The 20,641-nt window shown below is 37.0% G+C and overlaps 2 protein-coding genes across 4 annotated transcripts; one reads left to right on the top strand and one right to left on the bottom strand.

Annotated features, from left to right (window-relative positions):
* Positions 1–8,271: 8,271 nt before the first annotated feature.
* LOC110864727 (phospholipase D beta 1) lies at positions 8,272–13,460 on the top strand. 3 transcript variants are annotated; one of them, XM_022113848.2, is made up of 11 exons: positions 8,272–8,409; positions 9,073–10,031; positions 10,489–10,605; positions 10,707–10,901; positions 11,003–11,248; positions 11,374–11,442; positions 11,626–11,773; positions 11,856–12,004; positions 12,094–12,264; positions 12,348–12,545; positions 13,063–13,356. In XM_022113848.2, exons 2-11 carry the CDS (start codon positions 9,087–9,089, stop codon positions 13,354–13,356), a joined length of 2,532 nt encoding a protein of 843 aa, XP_021969540.1. In that variant the 5' UTR covers positions 8,272–8,409; positions 9,073–9,086. The 3 variants fall into 3 exon arrangements, with proteins under 3 accessions (XP_021969540.1, XP_021969541.1, XP_021969539.1); XM_022113847.2 differs by lacking the exon at positions 8,272–8,409 and having other exon boundaries at positions 8,511–10,031; positions 13,063–13,460; XM_022113849.2 differs by lacking the exons at positions 8,272–8,409; positions 12,348–12,545; positions 13,063–13,356 and having other exon boundaries at positions 8,476–10,031; positions 11,856–11,972; positions 12,094–12,155.
* An 837-nt stretch (positions 13,461–14,297) lies between these two features.
* On the bottom strand, positions 14,298–18,679 carry LOC110864728 (pentatricopeptide repeat-containing protein At5g65560). Its single transcript, XM_022113850.1, has 2 exons — positions 15,648–18,679; positions 14,298–14,503 (listed from the first exon to the last, which is right to left on the bottom strand). The coding sequence occupies exon 1, from the start codon at positions 18,561–18,563 to the stop codon at positions 15,858–15,860; it is 2,706 nt and encodes a 901-aa protein (XP_021969542.1). The 5' UTR covers positions 18,564–18,679; the 3' UTR covers positions 14,298–14,503; positions 15,648–15,857.
* Positions 18,680–20,641: the final 1,962 nt, after the last annotated feature.

Raw genomic sequence — 20,641 nt, 5'->3', positions numbered from 1 at the left:
CTGAATGTTCAACATTGATCCCAATTGACATACAATAGTCATTAAAAGCTTGAGATGTGAACTCTCCCGCATTATCCATCCGGATGTTTCTAATTTGATTATCGGGAAAATTGGCTCTCAATTGTATGATTTGAGCTAAAAGTCGGGCAAATGCTACATTTCGAGTAGCTAAAAGGCTCACATGTGACCACCTTGAGGATGCGTCTATTAAGACCAAGAAATAGCGGAATAGTCCACACGGAGGATGAATAGGCCCACAAATATCCCCTTGGATTCTTTCTAAAAATGATGGGGTTTCATGTATCAATTTAGTTTGTGAAGGCCGAGTTATAAGTTTGCCCAGAGAGCATGCTGCACATGATAAGTCTTGTGTCTTGTGGTAGCAAAACTTTTAAGGGTTTTTTTTTTTTTTTGCGAGGGTGCGCGGTTGTACTTTTGATTATTCATCTCATCATTATGCTACCAGGGTGACCTAGACAGTCATGCCATAATCGGTGTCTCTGCCGGAGACAACTCAGAGAAAAATTTCATATCTTTGAGAATAGTGTTAGTACTACCGCTATCTACTAGACATTCATCACCAATAATAGCTCTATTGGAGCTAGTATACATATTTCTTTAGGAAATAAAAATAAATAAAAGTTAATTCAAAAAAGTAAAATGAAAATATTGCAAGAGTTTATAACAAATGCGTTAATATGCCTCAATGAGGTGTTTAGGGGTGCGAATGATTTGACATCCCACATTTATAACAAATGTTGCTTTGGTTCCTGCTACTTTTCCCTTTTGAAGGTCGCCCCGTATTATGTCGACTCGATTTACAACCGCTATTTTTTTAGTGTTCTAGGACTCTCGATGCCATGTGTATCCCCGTCCTCGACCACGACCACGACCTCTGCTGGGGCCGCGGCCTCTACCTCTACCTCGTCCGCTTTGAGAATTGGCCACATTCGCTTCAAGGAATGGGCTTGCACATGCGGGTCACGATTGATGGTTTCGTAGTAGGAGCTTGTTGTTTTGCTCCGCGACCAGAAGACATGATATCAGTTCGGAATATTTAGTAAATTGGCGTTCCCTATATTGCTGCGACAGGAGCATATTTGAGGCATGGAACGTTGAGAAAATTTTTTCAAGTATGTCTTCATCGGTTATTTTTCACCACATAATTTTAATTCAGAGGTAATGCGGAATAAGACAGAATTATACTCACTGACAGTCTTAAAATCCTGTAGTCGTAAATGAAGCCATTTAAGTGGGCTTTGGGGAGTAAGACCAACTTCTGGTAATCAAAACGTTCTTTGATATTTGTCCATAATTCAAGAGGGTCCTCAACAGTTAGATATTCCCGCTTTAGATCTTCGTGAAGATGATGGCGGAAAAATAACATAACTTTCGCTTTATCTTGAGGTGAAGTTTAGTTACCATCAATAATTGTCTTCCCCAAATTATTTGCTGTCAAATGAATTTTAGCATCAAGAGTCCATGGGAGGTAGTTGTTACCCGAGATGTCAAGTGCGATGGATTCAAGCTTTGATAAGTTCGACATTACAAAGGAAAGAGACATGCAATGGATACCATAGAAGAACTTCGGGTTCTTCGTAATTAGAACTTCAATTTCTATACAATAATACACTTTTCATGTGTATGTTGTAGTTGCGATTTGTAGATCGGACGAAACATGTGATTATGGTAAATTTTCTTTATTTCTTTATTATCATTAAGAATTAAAACACACCCAAAAAAAATCTCGCATATTTGTAAAAGTAGTGATTTCTTTAATAACATAAATGTGATATTAAATATGCGATATTAATAACATAAATGTGATATTAAATACTAAATAATAATGTATTTATGTTACAAATTGTAAGTACTGATGTGATTTCTTTAAAAACATAAAGTCCGGTGAATATGTATTGTGGCCGGCGAAGGGGAAACGGCTACCAATTCTTGTGATTGATTTGAGATTTCCGATAAATTTCAGTGGAGAGTCTCGTGCTGATAACGTGATAAAAAGTAAAGAGAAAAATAGAGATAAACTGAATTCACATCTTCATTCTATTCAACATTACAATATATAGATAAACATAACTATAAACCCTAAAGCCCATAAGTAGTGGGTTGGGCCTAAAATGTCTAGTTTATAACAATCTTATATATTTGTGTTAGCACTTGAGATATTGTTGTATTTTCAGTGTTGCAGTTGTAATTTACAGCAGCCAAAGACAAAACGAATGCAATTTGGTCCTGGCATATTAGCTGCTCTGCTGGCAAAGTACACAGACTTGTACCGTTTCGCTCAACGGGCCTTCAATATATGAAGATGTTATTGATTCTTTTTGGTCTCTACAGTCTCTGCTAAATAACATACGGATTTGATTGATTCTTTTTGGTCTCTACAGTCTCTACATTAACCTTAGGGAAAATTACGGCAGTAGCCGCTTGACCAAGCTTTTTACGAAAATAGCCATTTGACCAGGCTTTATGCACCTTCCCATCCAAGTGAACCCCCATTTTATGCACCTTCAATCCAGCCACAACCAAGCGGACACGTGTCCCTCTTACCTGAACCGGCTTTATGCCGCTACACATGTCAGCCGAGCCGCTTCATGCCCAAGCCGAGCCGCTTCGCCCAATATCTGATTTATGCCGCTTTGTGGTACTGCCAAGCCGAGCCGCTTCATGGCCAAGCCGAGTCGCTTTGCCCCATTCCAAGCCGCTACACCCTGGATCTAAGCCGCTTCAGCATGCCACCTACCCCCAAGCCGTTTCATTTGAATTTATGAGCTTTCAACCCATGCCCAAACCGCTACACCCTGGATCTAAGCCGCTTCAGCATGCCACCTACCCCAAGCCGTTTCATTTGAATTTATGAGCTTTCAATACATGCCCAAGCCTTTATATGTGCAAATTAATAAAAAGATAAGTAATTTTGAGTAATGTTTATTTGGCCTGAAAACAATAAAAAAATATGGCTAGAAAAAGAAATACTGTCCACATCAATATTTAAAAACGATATTTCTTAGTTAAAAGATATAAGCTAGTATGTGTATAAATTTTTTTGATATTTTTCTTAGACGGCCTTCATAAAAAATATGGAGATAAGAGTATTTTGATATTTTTTTGATGTATTTTGATATTTTTTAAAAAAATACTACTGAAGCGGCTCGGCTTGTACTTGTAGCGGCTCGGCTTGTACTTGTAGCGGCTCGGCTTGTACTTGTGGGGCAGGGGGCGAAGCGGCTCGGCTTGTACTTGTAGCGGCTCGGCTGACATGTGTGGCGGCATAAAGCCGGTTCAGGTAAGAGGGACACGTGTCAGCTTGGTTGTGGCTGGATTGAAGGTGCATAAAAAAGAGGGTTCACTTGGATGGGAAGGTGCATAAAGCCTGGTCAAATGGCTATTTTGGTAAACACCTTAGTCAAGCGGCTACTGCCGTAATTTTCTCTTAACCTTATATGTTTTCTCACTGCTAGCAGTGATGAGGTAATGTCCTTTCTACCCTTTGCCACTCTATTAATATTTAAATAAGACACAACTTATTTCAGTTCTTAAGAAGATAACATGATTTTGCAGTTATACCATACATAGATATGTTATGTGCATTTATACCATATTTGTTACACCTGTGTGTCACCCTTTATTGTTTAGGATTGTTGTTGCCGCGAAAGAGATCAATGTGGGAATTCTCAGTCGATCAGACTACAAATAAAACATTGGAAGGTAATAATCCTTCGATTAATCATGAACTTGAAATGTTGTTTATTATCTCTTTTGAAAATTTGAACTGTGTACTGGGGTGGATGTGGACGTATCCGTAGAACAACAAGCTGACCAATTGGATTCTACCGTTTCAGGTCAAGATCAAGATTCTGGTCAAACATCAAAACCAACATCAACCGCCGATAAGTCTAAACAAAGATCACGGCCCGTTGGAAAGAGTGAAATGCTACCCATGAAAGACGAAGAATTGGTTCTGGGCGCAACTTTCACGGGTAAAGTAAGATCCATCCAACCATTTGGAGCTTTCGTTGACTTCGGTACTTTTACAGATGGGCTGGTTCATGTCTCACAGTTAAGTGAAGGTTACGTTAAAGATGTTTCAAGTGTCGTTTCGGTGGGCCAAGAAGTGAAGGTGAAGATAGTAGAGGCAAATATCGAAACGGGCCGTATCACGTTGACCATGCAGGAAAACGAGTCCAGTAAAAACACGGGCCAGAAGTCAAACCCGAGGCGGGACCGAGATGAGGGGAGAAAAAATACTAAATTTGTTAAGGGTCAAGAACTTGAAGGGACTGTAAAAAATCTTACGTTCGGGTGCTTTTATAAACCTATCGGAAGGCGAGGAAGGGTTTTTACCGGCTGCTGAAGAAGCCGATGAAGGGTTTGGGAGTATAATGGGTGGCGGTTCATCGCTTGAAATCGTCCAAGAAGTCAAAGTTCGGGTTTTGAGAATTTGCTAGAGGTCAAGTAACGTTAACCATGAAAAAAGATGATAATAAAGATTTAGACTCAAAGCTTCAAAGAAAAGTTTTTACTGCTACGAACCCGTTTCTTATAGCGTTCCGTGAACTGGTCGAAGTTACGACTGCTATCGACTGTAAACTGTAAAGATATGACGGGTGACTGAAACAACTTATTTTGAACCAGATGAAGATGTAATCAAACCTGTTTCTGATGAAAATGGTAGGATTATCAGTGAAGAACAAGTAGAGATACCGCATGTGGCATAACGGGATGTTTTATAGTGGTTGACACCTTTAATCGTGATTGAATATTGGTTTTAGATGCTAATATAATACTTAAACATTACTTGCAGCCCAAAATCACTATTAGCTTATTGGTGATCTATCGATTACTCTCTTTTCCAGAGAAGCAAATTGTACGAAAAATAATGTTACAAAGGGTGAAATAAGAATCGTTGTTCCACACCATTGCTAAAAAAGAAAGAAGGATGCTTAAAAAAAGGAAAAAAAAAAGAAACAACCCCGTCGAGGTAAATGAACCATCTGCTTGTCCATTTTCGTTGAATTTTTTAGCCGATGGGTGATTTAGTTTGATTTTTAGTCAACTATTAAACGTTATATAAAAATTTGGGCTGGTTCAATGAGCCATGAGTCGGTTCGAGTTTTTGCGAGCCAAGCTCGAGCTAAACTTGCTGACCCATTTAAGGAAAACGAGTTGCGCCGAGGTCCGAAGGGGAGTTTTGGTTGTTTGGAAGGAGAGAAGGGAATTGATTTTCGGGTAGTCGATGAAATCAACCAAGATTAAGTAAACAAGGGAATACGCGTATCATTTACTTTGCTATAACAAATTGAGTTTTAGCTGCAATTATTGAAGATGATGATTGTAATAGCAATGGAGATTACATTGACAATATGTTATAACGGGTTGCGGCCATCTACTATACAAAAATCATACAAACATATGTACTTGATGTTTTAATTATTTGTCTTTACACCCAAATGTATACCATTGTAAATTGTCGACCCGCCGTAACGCGCGGGCTCCCCACTAGTATACATGAAAGACTAATATACTTTAGTGACTCTCATTGCAAGATAGATGAGATTGCAAATATGTGGCTTTTGATTTTGGTTATTATTGGACTATAATAAATTAATATTAGTTTTAGAATGTTTGTCTTTAGAATGAAAAAAAAAAACTTATGTCATTGTCATATGGATAAATAACCGTCCACCAAACAAGTAGATTCATCCAAAAATGGGACAGGGAATCGGAAAAAAAATTGATGTAAATTAATCTTTCTTGTGTATTATGATTTTATTATAGGTTCATACAAGTTGAAAAGAGGCCATCTTTAAGGTTAAAGAGGACAATCCAAAAGTCGAAAAATTGAGGCTATCTTTGATTGTTATAACACTTTCCCCCAGTGTTGCCTACCGTTTACTTTTGCATTAAAATGACACCATTTCATTTTTTATCACTCTATCACTTTTATTTTATATTGCTTTGTGGTTGTACATTGTTCACGTTCGTTTTCCTTTTATAAATTAAAAATTGTGCTTTTGTTAATAATGTTGTTTAGACTTGTGTCCACTTAATGTGGGTGTTTAGGATTGCTTACTTTGAGCTCCTTTTAAGTTTTGACTTATTAGAAGTTAATAGGTCATTTTTGTAGTGTTTGGATAATGTGTTAAGAATGAGTTTTTGTGGTTTGAAAAGAAGAAAAGGAAAAGTTAGATGGTTGTAACTTTTTCAAATAGGAGATGGAAAAGAAGAAAAGGATAAGCAAACCGAAACACCATCAATATACATTATCTTTGTTTGTTACGTTGTTTGAGTAACCCGTCCAACGGACGGGTATTAAACTAGTCTTTCATGGTGGATGTTAAATTTTTTTTATCTATAACGTGTCACAACAATCAAGATGCAACTGCAACAAGAAATCATCATGATACAACAACGACGTGGCTCAAAAGTAAGCATCAAGGGTGTAGCTGGTACTAGATCACTTGAAAATAAACGAAAACAATGAATAAGATCAAACAATGTATGAGCAGTATTTAAAATGATACTAAATTTGTTGATTATATTGGTGAATGGTGACCATATTGATTTTCTTAACTAAAATTGGTCCGTTCAAAAAAAAACTAAAATTGGTGACTTATGTTACTTGGATAACTTTATTACACTTTTGTTGACTTGTATTAAACGTTTAACTTGATTGCCTTTTTTACTCATATATGATCGCATTAATACAATGTTTAACTTGACTGCCTTTTGTTACTCGTATATGATCGCATTCTCTGATAACTACATACAACTTAAGTATTGCATTAACATATGTTTGTTTGAAGGGTATATACTATTGAAAACCATGATCATCCCCCTTTATGTTTGTTTATGAATGACATGGTCACCACATTGCAAGGGCACAATACGATCTTCAATCGCTAGATTTGGAAAGATGCTTTAGCTTGGATAATGAATGACCAAATAGTAATGACTAGATTCTTCATAAGACAACATCAATTAGTTTCGTCACAAAGAGGTCTTTCTGCGACCAAAATCCGACGTGAGAGTAAGTATTTTTCAAGAGTTGCAAAAGTAATATACCAAATATGCATATCTTTCATGTGAGTTACACAATTCAGGTGACATCGCATGTGGCCCTCGGTCCAAACATAATATCGTCATCTAGTTGTTCATAATTACTAGCTTGTTACTTATGGTCCCTAGTTTGTTAGAACACACCGGTCATTTAAAAAGATGACTTACTCATTTAGGCTGGGTGTTATGGTCTCGTAAGGCCATCGGAAAAGCTGTGTGGATGGTTGGGGGAACGAGGAACACCACGCCAGGATGACCATGGACAATGCTCACGCCCCTAAGCTCCTTATCCCTTCTTCCTCTCTATCTCTCTTATTTCTTTCCCTCACCTCTCTTTCCTACTTTATTAATTTTAAAAAATTAGAAAAAGAGATGAGAGATGAATATTACATATATAAAGCAGTAGAGGTGAGAGACGAGAAGAGACACTGATGTGGCGCTAAGATGGTCATCAAGGATCATAGAAGAGTTAATAGTATAACGCATTACCTTAATATGATTATTCTGAAACGATGATCACCTTTCCTTCCATACCGACTACCGATTCAATGCCCATCACCATGCAACCATATCATCCTTAATTTTAACACATAACAACATCATAGGTCATAACTTATTTTTAAACAATAACTATTAAGACACAAAAACAAGAGTTAAATGCCATTTTAGTCCCTGTGGTTTAGGCCATTTTGCCTGTTTAGTCCAAAGATTTTATTTTTCACCTGTGGATCCAAAAAGGTTTCACCATTGCCATTTTAATCCACTGGGTTAACTTTATCCATTTTTTCTGTTAACGAGAAAGGCAATTCGGTCATTTTATATGGCTGAATTGCCCTCCTAGTTAACAGAATTACATATAAAATGACTGAATTGCCCTTCTCGTTAAGAGAAACAATGGATAAAGGTAACCCAGTGGACTAGAATGACAACGGTGAAACCTTTTTAGACCCATGGACGGAAAATGAAACATTTGGACTAAACTGAAATATAACCTAAAGCACAGGAACTAAAATGACATTTAACTCCAAAAACAAAAAATAATATTAGTAATTACCCATAAAAAAAATAAAGTGGCTTGGTTGATATACCGTTGGTGGTTGGTTCCAAGTATGATCTTCCCTCAAAATTTCATATCTTTGGAAACCATTTGCTTGATATACCGTTGTTTCCACGTATACCCATTAAATAAAAATCAAAACTTTTTCAAAAATGGTGAAGATTTTGCGTTATAATCGCAACTATTTTTACCTGAATCATTCTCCTTTTCCTCCATTTTCGTTGACCCATGTTCTTTCAATCTGTAATCATCCCCTTCAACATCTTCCAAAATCAAAGGTACATACATCTTTTCTTTTATTCTTCTTTTCTGCTTCTTACATTGATCAGTCTTATCATCATCATTATTATTATTATTTATTATTTAGTTTAGGTTTTTATTATATCAAATGTAGAAATCCCAATTCTGAAACCCTATGTTTTCTTCATTTTTTGAACATTTGGGTATTTGGGCATGTATGTTATGCTTCTGATCTATTGATGAATGTATATATGTGTGTATGTATGTATGAATGGCTAACAATAACAATCAGTCATCTTCATATAACCCGAATTCTGCCCCTTTTGAAGCCACCACTTCGAATCCTCAACCGTACCCGCCTCACAATTCAGCTCCATATCCACCATACCCTTACCCGTATCCGTATCCGTATCCATATCCATACCAACCACAACAACCTTCGGGGGGCGGACCGCAACAATACGCTCCTCAACCGTTTTTCTATCAGTATCCCGGATACCTATATCCCTATCCTTCTCAACCGAATGTTATTTATGATAGCGATGAAAGTGTCCGTAGTGTGACCACTAACCGCCCTTCTGACGCCACTGACCCCCCTTGTAAAGACGATGATACGTCGGGTCATTTTGTAGATCAAAAAGTGTCTCATACTCCTTATTTAGGGCATCATCATAGTGCTTCTTATCCAAGTGCTGTAACAGGATTGACTTCTCATATGGGATCACTTGATTCAACTCAACTTCTTGCTATACAACATCACGCGTCTCTAGATTTAGCGAATCATCAAAATTACCAGATCGTGCCCTTCGGGGCACCCAAAAAGGCGTTGAAAGTTCTTCTCTTGCATGGGAATCTCGACATTTGGGTTCATGAGGCGAAGAACCTTCCAAACATGGATGTTTTCCATAAGACAGTGGGGGATGTTTTGAACAAGTTTTCTGGAAAACAAACTAGTGACCCGTATGTTGCCGTTGCTATTACAAGCGCGGTGATTGGAAGAACTTACGTGCTTACCAACAGTGAAAATCCCACTTGGAATCAACATTTTAGCGTACCTGTCGCACATCATACTGCCGAAATTCATTTTCTTGTTAAAGATAGTGATGTTGTGGGATCACAACTTATCGGAGCCGTTGCAATCCCAGTTGAACATATATACACGGGTTCCAAAATCGAAGGTCTTTTTCCGTTAATAAACGCAAGTGGAAGACCGTGTAAAAACGGAGCCAGTTTAGCACTCACAATGCAATACATACCAATGGCAAGATTGAGTTTATACAAGAACGGAATCGGGGCGGGCCCACAATACGGCGGTGTTCCGGGAACTTACTTTCCGTTAAGACAAGGCGGGAGAGTTACGTTATATCAAGATGCACACGTGCCGCATAAAAGCCTCCCGGAGTTTGAGCTAAGTGACAATATGCATTATGTTAATGGGACATGTTGGATTGATATATTTAACGCGATTACTGATGCGAAACGTCTTGTTTATATTACCGGATGGTCTGTATGGCATAAAGTGCAACTGGTTCGGGACGAGCCGGATTCACCAATGTGTGCATTGGGAGATCTTTTGAAAAGCAAAGCGCAAGAAGGTGTTCGGGTTTTGCTTCTTGTTTGGGATGATCCTACTTCAAGAAACATAATGGGGTACAAAACTGTAAGTTTCTTTGTTTCTTGAAACCGTTGATAACCAGTTATGTTATTTTAGGCTTGATGATACTACAAAACTGATAATATTGTTAATTCGTATAAACTAGGGGTTGATGCACGCGCTTCATTGGGGGGGGGGGGGGGGGCAGGGGAATACATTCGTTATCATTTGGTTTGTACGGTACCGAAACTCGAACCGGACGAGGATACCTAAATATGGTACCGTTAGCAACCGAAAGAGAAAACCAAAAATATAAAGTGGTAGTACAACCAAAACGATATCAAAATTTACGTCAAACATAAACCAACTAAAAACGTACATAAAAGTAAGAACGAAAACGTATTATATTTGACCTGACTCAAACAATTTACGTCAAAACGTAAACCAACTTAAATTTATTCCGACACGGACATATATAAAAATAATATTGTTAATGTTAATGTTAATGAGTGCAAATCTTCAGGATGGACTAATGGCTACCCATGATGAAGAAACTCGACGTTTCTTTAAACACTCGCCTGTGCAAGTACTACTTTGCCCTCGTATGGCTGGAAAAAAACATAGTTGGGTCAAGAAAAAGGTACCTTAAGATCAACAAATAGAAGGATTTTTTTTAACTTGGTATAGTATAGTTTCATTTTCTTCTCTTTTATAACGGTGTATATCTCTTTTGTTACGTAGGAAGTTGGAACGATCTATACGCACCACCAGAAAACCGTGATTGTCGATGCTGATGCTGGAAATGGTAAAAGAAAGATTATATCTTTCATAGGGGGACTTGACCTTTGCAATGGGCGATACGATAATCCACAACATCCGATTTTTAGTACTTTAGATACCCTACATGCACAGGATTATCATAATCCGACCTTCACGGTAATTATAAAACATTTACAACTTACATAAATAAGTTTGGAAATTATTTAAGGTTTTTTTTTTTTTTTTTTTTTTTTTTTTTTTTTTTTTTTTTGTAATAGGGGAGTGTTTCGGGTTGTCCAAGAGAACCATGGCATGATTTGCATAGCAAAATCGACGGGCCTGCAGCGTATGATATTATGACCAACTTTGAGGAACGGTGGGTAAAGGCTTCAAAGCCGCGGGGAATTAAAAAACTAAAGACTACAACCGATGCTTTGCTAAAACTAGAAACGTTTCCGGAAATTCTGGGTCAAAATGATATACCGTGCCTTCTTGACGACGACCCTGAGGAATGGCATGTACAGGTAAATAAGATGAATAAAAATCAGAGGTGGTAATTACGACCCATTTACTTTTGAACGGTTCGTTCAAAAAGTCAACTATATATTCTAAAACTTTATGTGATAGAGTTCTGTTTTGTGTAATGCAGATATTCCGTTCGATTGATTCGAACTCCGTAAAAGGATTTCCAAAGGACCCTCATGAAGCTACAGCCAAGGTGATGAGATAAATCATTTTGTTTTATCTAAATAAAAATCGCTAGAATAAACATCCAACGTGTATGTCGTAAAGCACATTTTTATGCCGCTAGAACCGTTGAATGCAAGATTTGAACTAATTGTTTTTAAAGTTAGTGCAAAAGATACGTGTGAATACGTGATTAATAAACTTGTTGGAACAGAATTTGGTTTGTGGGAAGAACGTGCTAATCGATATGAGCATACATTCTGCATACGTAAAAGCTATCCGTTCTGCACAACATTTCATCTATATTGAAAATCAATACTTTATCGGGTCGTCGTACAATTGGAAATCTTACAAAGACTTGGGTAAGCAACATTTCGTTTCATGTCATGTCATGTTATGTTATGTTATGTTACCTGTTCGGTTAATATTTGATTCGGTCATTAGGTGCCAACAATTTGATTCCAATGGAGATTGCACTTAAGGTTGCTAGTAAAATTAGGGCCCACGAAAGATTTGCGGTATATATTGTCATACCGATGTGGCCAGAGGGTGTCCCCACCGGTTCTGCAACTCAAAGGATTTTATTTTGGCAGGTATATATACATATTCTTACATTTCTGTGACTTATAATTTACGACTTACGAGTCCAAATCAAGTTTCGTCGATTGTTTTATCTTTGCAGAACAAAACGATGCAAATGATGTATCAAACTATCTACAAGGCTTTGGTGGAGGTTGGTCTTGAGGAAGCATTTTCACCGCAAGATTATTTAAATTTCTTTTGTTTGGGGAACCGTGAGGCCATCGACGTGGCTGGTGCTTCACCTAACTATAGTCCCGATGGTACTCCTCAGGTTAGCCTTGTATACGCTTTATCTGCTTAAAGAAATATTAGTTTTAACGTTGTGAACGAATTGTTGATTTTGATTATTTTTAGGGACTAGCGCGTAAGTACAGGCGATTCATGATCTATGTTCATTCGAAAGGAATGATAGTGGATGATGAGTTTGTACTTATCGGCTCTGCAAACATAAATCAGCGGTCTATGGAGGGAACTCGTGACACAGAAATTGCAATGGGGGCCTACCAACCTCGTCATACGTGGGCGAAAAATCTCACCGATCCACGAGGACAGGTAATTGTTATTAAAATTTCACACATGAGTAAAATGCCATTTTCGACTTTCCGTCCCTGAGGTTTGGCTAGTTTTGCGACTTTCGTCCAAAGGTTTGTTTTAACGCATTTGGATCCAAAAGGTTTCATCTGGGTCATTGACTCCATCCATTTTTCTCCGTTAAGTCAGGGGTATTTTTGTCTTTTTTGTTAACTTAAAAGGCAATTCGGTGCTTTTCACTATATGAACAAGCAATTAGCATATGTACAAGTATTCAAAACACCATTAACAGAGAAAAAAGACGAAAATACCCCTGACTTAACGAAGAAATATGGATGGAGTTAACGAGCCCGATGAAGATGGCAAGATTTCAAACCTTTTGGATCCAGATGCGGAAAAACAAACATTTGAACAAAAATCGCAAAGCTGGCCAACCCTCAGGGACGGAAATGGCATTTTACTCTTTCACACATTCTTGATAAGTTTTATTATGTGCACATGTAAAATGACATAAAAATGTTATGATGGTTTTTCTAAGATACATGGATATAGAATGTCGCTTTGGGCCGAGCATCTTGGCACGGTTCACGAGTGCTTTTTAAAGCCGGAATCGATAGAATGCGTGAGACAGGTTAGATTCATGAGTGAAGCGAATTGGAACCAGTTTGCAGCTGAAGAAATAACTGAAATGACAGGTCATCTGATGAAATATCCTGTTGAAGTTGTTAGATGCGGTAAAGTAAAATCTCTCGCTGGATTTGAAAACTTCCTGGATGTAGGAGGTCAAATCATCGGGTCGTTTCTTGGAATTCAAGAGAATTTGACTATTTGATAAAAATGGTTTCTTGATTTTTGTAAAGATCAGAGTTCTTGAATCACAGTTCTTAACATTCAACAAGGGTTATGTTGTATTGCATATTTTTATTACTTAAATTATTGTTTTAGTATTAGTAAATTAATTCATTGTTTTAACTTTAATGATTCATGGATGAACAAATATTTAGATTAACTAGATAAAGACAAAAAGGCGAAAAATATTGAACTTAAAACGGGCATAACTTTGACTATAGTCGGAGATATGATGAGGCGATAAGAAATGGAAGAAAATGTATCAACGAGTTGTTATTCGACTCTCGTATCAAAATTCCTACTTTCGAAAAATTTCCTTGAGTTACGTGATTTGACTTGGTTTAACTTGTAGACGCGTTTGAATTGTGGATTCCATTAATCCCCGCGTTAATTAGATGTTTGATTTTTATTATGCTATGTCAATTTTAATTTTGCAAAATTCGGCATATTAATTCACCTTTTTAAAAGCGGATTTGATTTAAGTTCAGTTGTAAGTTCTGATTTCATATGCACTAGTCATAGCTATCGACGTTGTAAATAACCCAAGACCGAAACAATCGAATAGAGGTTAATAACAAAATAAAGAAAACCACAACCATACCTGTGCAGGTGATAGATGATGTTAACATGGTTGAAAGTCATCAAGTCAAAGGATTAATTTATGAAGAAAAAGATATTAGTTATAGACTTATAGATATAACATCTAACAATTAAATTCATCAACTCATGCAATTTATTGTTATTTTGGCATTTATTATCTTAGTTGTCAATTTGATATAAATAAATGATCAGAATCACCTATAAATAAAAGCAAACCTTAACATGTGTGCGCTTTTGTGTTACTGGTTAGCAGGGTACTGGTGGGGTCCGTGTAACAGGATTTTCATGTGCCGTACATTTTTTTTCCAAATTCGAGTAACACAATTTGAAGAAAAACTAAGTATGGTATCTTTAGTTGTGATTTATTCTCACAAATTTTTACATTGTTCTGAAAACAAAATGAACAACTGATTCGTATCAGCGATTCTCGCAAAAATGATACTTACAGAGTTAACAGGTGTGTCTAAACTCTAAACCCTAAAAGATCTTGTCGAAGTTGGAAGATTTTCACCATCATCATCATCATTCATCTGCAATAGAATTAACAAGTTATTTACGATGCGAATATAAATATAACGGCAATGTGAGGATGTATAGCGATGGGACCCACAAAATGAGCTTAATGACATGAAAACAATCCAAGTACCAACATACGGGTCAAAATGGGCATGTTTTAGTACAGGTTGACCCGAAATGAATTTGTCCATAACTTCAAATATTCGTAAAACATTAGTCTATCATGTATGATTAGAAAACTATCATCGTTTCAATAATGACATAACTTTTTGAATAAATGGACTGCAGAGCTGCAAAATTATTAGATAGATTATGAGTACACTTTCTGTTCGATCAACCCATTCTAGTTCAACTCCTTTTTTTTAAATTGAGTAAAGTACACGGATGGTCCCTGTGATTTACCCAAATTTTGGATTTGGTCCCTAGCTTCCCAAAAGTACACGGATGGTCCCTGTGGTTTGTACTTTGTAACACATTTAGTCCCCAACCAACAAATAGCATATCCAAGTTAGGAACTAAATGCGTCACAAAGTTCAAACCACAAGGACCATCCATGTACTAAATGGGTTACAAAGTGCAAACCACAGGGACCATCTGTGTACATTTAGAAAGCTAGGGACCAAATCCAAAATTTTGGTAAACCACACAAGCCATCCGTGTACTTTACTCTTTTAAATTCATACACCTTTATAAGAACCAAATTTACAAGCAAATGCAATAGTTATAAAATCTTGAGTAAAATGCACGGATAGTCCCTGTGGTTTGGTGAAAGTTCACCTTTAGTCCCCAACTTTTCAGAATTACACTCTTAGTCCCTGTGGTTTGACAAGTTGTTACTCGGATAGTCCCTAAAGCGGATGAAGGTTACACGGATAGTCCCTGTGGTTTGACAAGTTGTTACTCGGATAGTCCCTGTGGTTTGACAAGTTGTTACTCGGATAGTCCTTGTCATTTCACACCCACTTAACCAGAAAAACTAACCTCCATCCGCTTTGGGGACTATCCGAGTAACAACTTGTCAAACCACAAGGACTAAGAGTGTAATTTTGAAAAGTTGGGGACTAAAGGTGAAATTTCACCAAACCACAGGGACTATCTGTGCATTTTACTCTAAAATCTTTTTCTACAATTTTATACAAAATTTGAAAAAAAAGTTACCTGAATACGACATCCGCTCCAGCCTCCAGGATAGATTAAGTGCTTTCAACGACCTTTGGTCAACTGGCCCCACATTTATTGTTTTCTTCTTGTCAAACGGGACCCACCACATCTTCATTTCTCATCGAACCACCTCTCTCCCGAATATCGCCAAACAATCTTATTGGAAGTGTATATATCAAAATCCAAAATTTCTTGTTTCAAACGTATTTAAACACCCATGTTTTCAACCAATGTTACAGATGTGCGGGGATTAAAACGGTACCCCTTCTCCTCCATAACATCAGCAAGTTCGGAGCATTCGTTAACCAACCCTCGTTTTAACAACCCATCGAGAAAAATCTTCCAAGCAACTTCATCTGCATTGTATTTGTACCCGTCAAGCAAACTACAGAAAACTTCTTTACCCTTTTCATGTTTTCCGTCGTCGTATAATCCGCATATCAGCAACTTATATGATTCTAGATGGGGCAAAATCCTATTTTCAACCATGTTATTTAGTAAGGTCAATGCTTGGTCAAACATTCGCAAGTAACACGAACAGTTTACTAAAGACGTGTATATATGCTCGTTTGGAACAAGCCCGTTAGTTAACATATGACTAACCAATCTACACGCTTCTTCAAGTCGACTTTCTCTACATAGCCCAACGGTTAACGCCTCATAAGTTTTGACATTTGGTTCGCAACCCCTTTTATTCATTTTCGAAAATAAGTCCATAGCGGTCTCTAAATCCATTAACTTCCACACGTTACCGATATTGAGATCGAAATTTTGAAACTTTACGTTTTCCCTTTGTTGTAAGACTAAAAGGTGCTTCACTATTGTAGCATACGTATGGTGTGACGGTTCGCATTTAGCATCCATCATACGTTTTAAAACATCGAAAGCAGAATCTATCTTTCCTGCACGAAAATACGTATCGATGAAAACCGTATATGTTGCTGTATCCGGTTCTACGCCTTCTACCGTCATGTCATTCATCATATCTTCTGCTTCTTTGATCATCCCTTGACTGCAATACGCAAGAATAAATGAAGTGTATGTACAAACATCGGGTTTCAGTCCAGAAGAAACGATTTCGACAAAAAGCTTACGTGCATAGCCAAAATCGTATCTTTTTAACAACCCTTCAATCAAAATTGTAAACGTAGTAATATCCGGTTTGAAACCTACTTTTATCAACTTTCCTATATAAACCGATGCTTCTTGAATCTTATCTTCTTTACACAAGCCGTGGATCAGCACATTGTAAGTCCAAGAATTCGGTAAGAAATCGCTAATAAGCATCTTGTTAAATAACATCAACCCATTGTCGACTTTCCCGATTTTAAAATATCCATCTATAAGAGTTGTGTAGAGAACTACATTTTCTTTTAACCCGTTTACTTTAAGCGAATTTACCAATTCATGAGCTTCTTCTACACTCCCTCGACTACATAAAGCTTGTATAACAGCACTGTAGGTCCACTTATCGGGAACAACACCGTTCTCTTTCATTAAACCGATCAACCTATAAGCATTATCGACATCATTGTGCTTACAATATCCATGTATTAGCAAATTGTAAGTCACAACGGTAGGTGATACTTTCATCTTCATCATCTCATCGAGTAACGCCATAGCCTTGTGAACGTTATTGACTTTACAATATCCACCGATCAACTCGTTGTAAGTACGAGCGTTTGGCTTTATTTCTTTCTTTTCCATAATTTCAAACATCTTGATTGCTTCTTCGACTTTTCCATCCCTACAATATCCATCGATCAAAGCATTGTACGTCACAACGGTCGCAACAACTCGTTTCTCTTCCATCATGTCTAATAACTTTCTCGCTTCATCCACCTTTCGTTCTTTACACAACCCATCGATAAGAACCGTGTACGTGTGAGCATTCGGTCGACAACCTCTTACGTTCATCTCTTTAAACATTTCCCACGCTTCTACCGATCTACCTAACCTACTTAACGCAGATATCAAAACAGTAAACGTACGAACGGTCGGAACGCAATTATCATCACCCATCTGATGAAACAACCGTAAAGCTTCATCGATTCGCGTTTCCTCACAAAACCCATGTATTAAATTCGTATATGAAACCTCATTGCGTTGACACCCTTTCTTAGGCATTACATCAAACACCTTATACGCGCTATCAACATCTTTATTCCTACAATACCCTAAAATCAACGACGTATACGTATGCGTATCCGGACTAAGCCCAGCTTCAACAATCTTACTCACATACAACCAACCCACATCAACTTTACCCACTTTACAATACCCGTTAACCATCGAATTATACGTATATATATTCGGCACAATCTCATCATCCAACATCTCTAGAAACACACATTTCATATCATCAACCATCAAAAACCTTGACAAACACATCAACAATGTATTATAACACCTAACACTAATCTTAAACCTAAATTCTTCACAACAATCAAGATTCATCTTTCTCAAAAACCCTAAAACAAACCTTACATCTGTTTCAGTCTCACAAGCCTTCACCATCTCAATCCGGATCTTTTCAGCTGCATTCAAGAACCGATTTTTAACCAAGATTGTGACCAACGAAGCAAAAGACTCAACACCGGGTCTAAAACCGGATCTTTGTGACAAAAGATTGAAAAAGGGGAGAGCTTTTTGCGGGTTCAAATTAGGGTTCTTGTTGAGAAGGGTGGTCAAATGTGATGGGGATATAGTTGTAATCAAAGATTTGAGATGTGGGTTTTTCTGCCAATTGGGTGAAGAGAGAATGGTGAGTAGGTGAGATGCGACGTCGTATTGTTGTTCTTCAATGGGTGATGGGGAAAGGGATGAATGGTGGAGAAGTGATGTTAAAGATTTGAAGTTGATGATGAAATGATGTGGGGATTGTTTGAGGATGAGTGTTGATCGTTTCATCATCCATGTATTGTTTTGTGTTGCTAATCCATTGTTGTTGTTTACAGGGTTTCTGTGAATGGTTTGCAGCGGCAAGTGAAGAAGAAGAAGAAGAAAGGGGGAATCTTGGATGAGTGTTTGGGCTTTGTGTGTGTTGATTGTTTGGGCTCTTGTTTTCATCTCATGGGTTCATTATAGATTTGGGCTTTTTCTTGGGCCTGGATTTCTCAAACGTGTTCACTACAAGCCCATTTTGAGTACGAAATCCGGTTCCGGGTCAAAACGTATTCTGGATTTTTTTTAAGTTTTTGAGCGGATCGGTTCGATTTTAACCGGTTTCAATGGAGGGGTTCCTAACCTTGTTACAAACTAATGGTTCAATTAGGTTTGGTACCTAAGTCGTTCTTGCAAAACCGGTTTAAGTTCTAGGTTACAAATCAGTTTTGGTTCGTGAACCATTTTTGTCCACACAGATGTTAATATCTAATCTAAATCTAATCTAATCTAAACTAGGATTGTGACCCGCCGCAATGCGGCGGGGAATCTTTAGTTATAACTAAGTCAATTTAGGACCCGTATGTTATGTTAAACTTGTCAAACAGGAAAAAATAGACGATGTAAAAACGTTCACCCACACACGCACGTTGCGTCGTGTTAACTCGCAAAATTAGAACGAAACGTAAAAACGTCAAACCAAAGACGCACATTGCGATGTGTTATGCCACAAAATTTAGAACCAAGCATAAAGCGAAAAATTTGCAGAAAAATAAAACTATAAAGGACTAAGTTAAAAGTAAAAAAAGTTATGAGGATAGAATGCAAAAGTTAAAAAAATTTGGGTTAGAAGTAATAAAACAAATAGCTTTGGGCTAAATGTAATTTATGAAATACTTTTGGGTGAAAAGTAAAAAAATATATTTTTTTTTTGGAAAACCCCCAAAGCCAACGTTACGACAACCATATGCGTATCTATTTTTTCTTTGAAAAACCTCAAAGCACACCCCGCGTTGCGGCGGGGCGTAAAACGATGTCAAATAGTACTCATGTCACACAAACGTCATCGACTACCAACACTGACTCGACCTAGGGTATGCGTGTTGCGACGAACCTATCAAACATGGGAAAATAGAGGTAAAAACGTTGAACCACACATGCACGTTGCGTCGTATTAACTCGAAAAGATTTAGAACTATACGTAAAACGAAAATTTGCGAAAGATGAAAAGTATAAGGTGATAAAAGTTGCGAAGTTAAATTGCAAATAATGAAAAGTTTTGGGTTAAAGTTTAAAACAAATTATGTAGGGTTAAAAATGAAAAAGGTAAAAATGTTAAGGTTAAAAGTAAAAAATCAAGTTTTTTTTTTGGAAAAACTCCCAAAGCTCATTGTACAACTTATGATGCACAAAAAACTTGCAAAGTTATATATGGAATAATATTAATAAAAGACTACAAATAATGCCACACATGGCATTCTCTCATTCAACCTCATAAATTTTATTTATATTTGTTTAATATATTTCTTTAATATTAATAACCAAAATATAATATCACTTATCTTTATCTTTATCCTTATATTTATTTTAATATTAATAAATTAGTTTTCAATTGAAATTGAAGAAAAGAAAATCAAATTTGAATATTTGTTGATGTCATGGATAAAAAACTTATAAAATAAAATTCAAATTCCCGGTTCAAAATTGAGATAATTATGATCTTGACTTCCTTAATTATATCGTATTTTAATTTCAGTTCACTTATATCTTTCTATTCTATTCATATTCGGTAGTTCTTCAATTCTCTAAATCCTCACATCCTTTCGTTACAAATCAAATCAAATCGAGTGTGTTTAGTTTGTGAATATCTACGTAATTCAATTAACAATTAATAATATTATAAATATCTAAATCTAATTACCATTCCCAAGTTTTCGTTTCGTTCTAAATTTTGTGAGTTAACACACCGCAACGTACGTGTAGGGTTCAACACTATTTCATGTCTTTTTTCCCGTTTGGCCCGTCGCAACACATCAATATTTCTCCATTTGACAAGTTCGTCGCAATGCGCGGGTCCTGGATTGACTTAGTTATTTTTTCTATGTTTT

Source organism: Helianthus annuus, chromosome 6 (genome assembly GCF_002127325.2).
Source record: "Helianthus annuus cultivar XRQ/B chromosome 6, HanXRQr2.0-SUNRISE, whole genome shotgun sequence".
NCBI lineage: Eukaryota > Viridiplantae > Streptophyta > Magnoliopsida > Asterales > Asteraceae > Helianthus > Helianthus annuus.
Note: the sequence above shows the minus strand (reverse complement) of the source record. Positions and strands in the feature narration are given on the sequence as shown.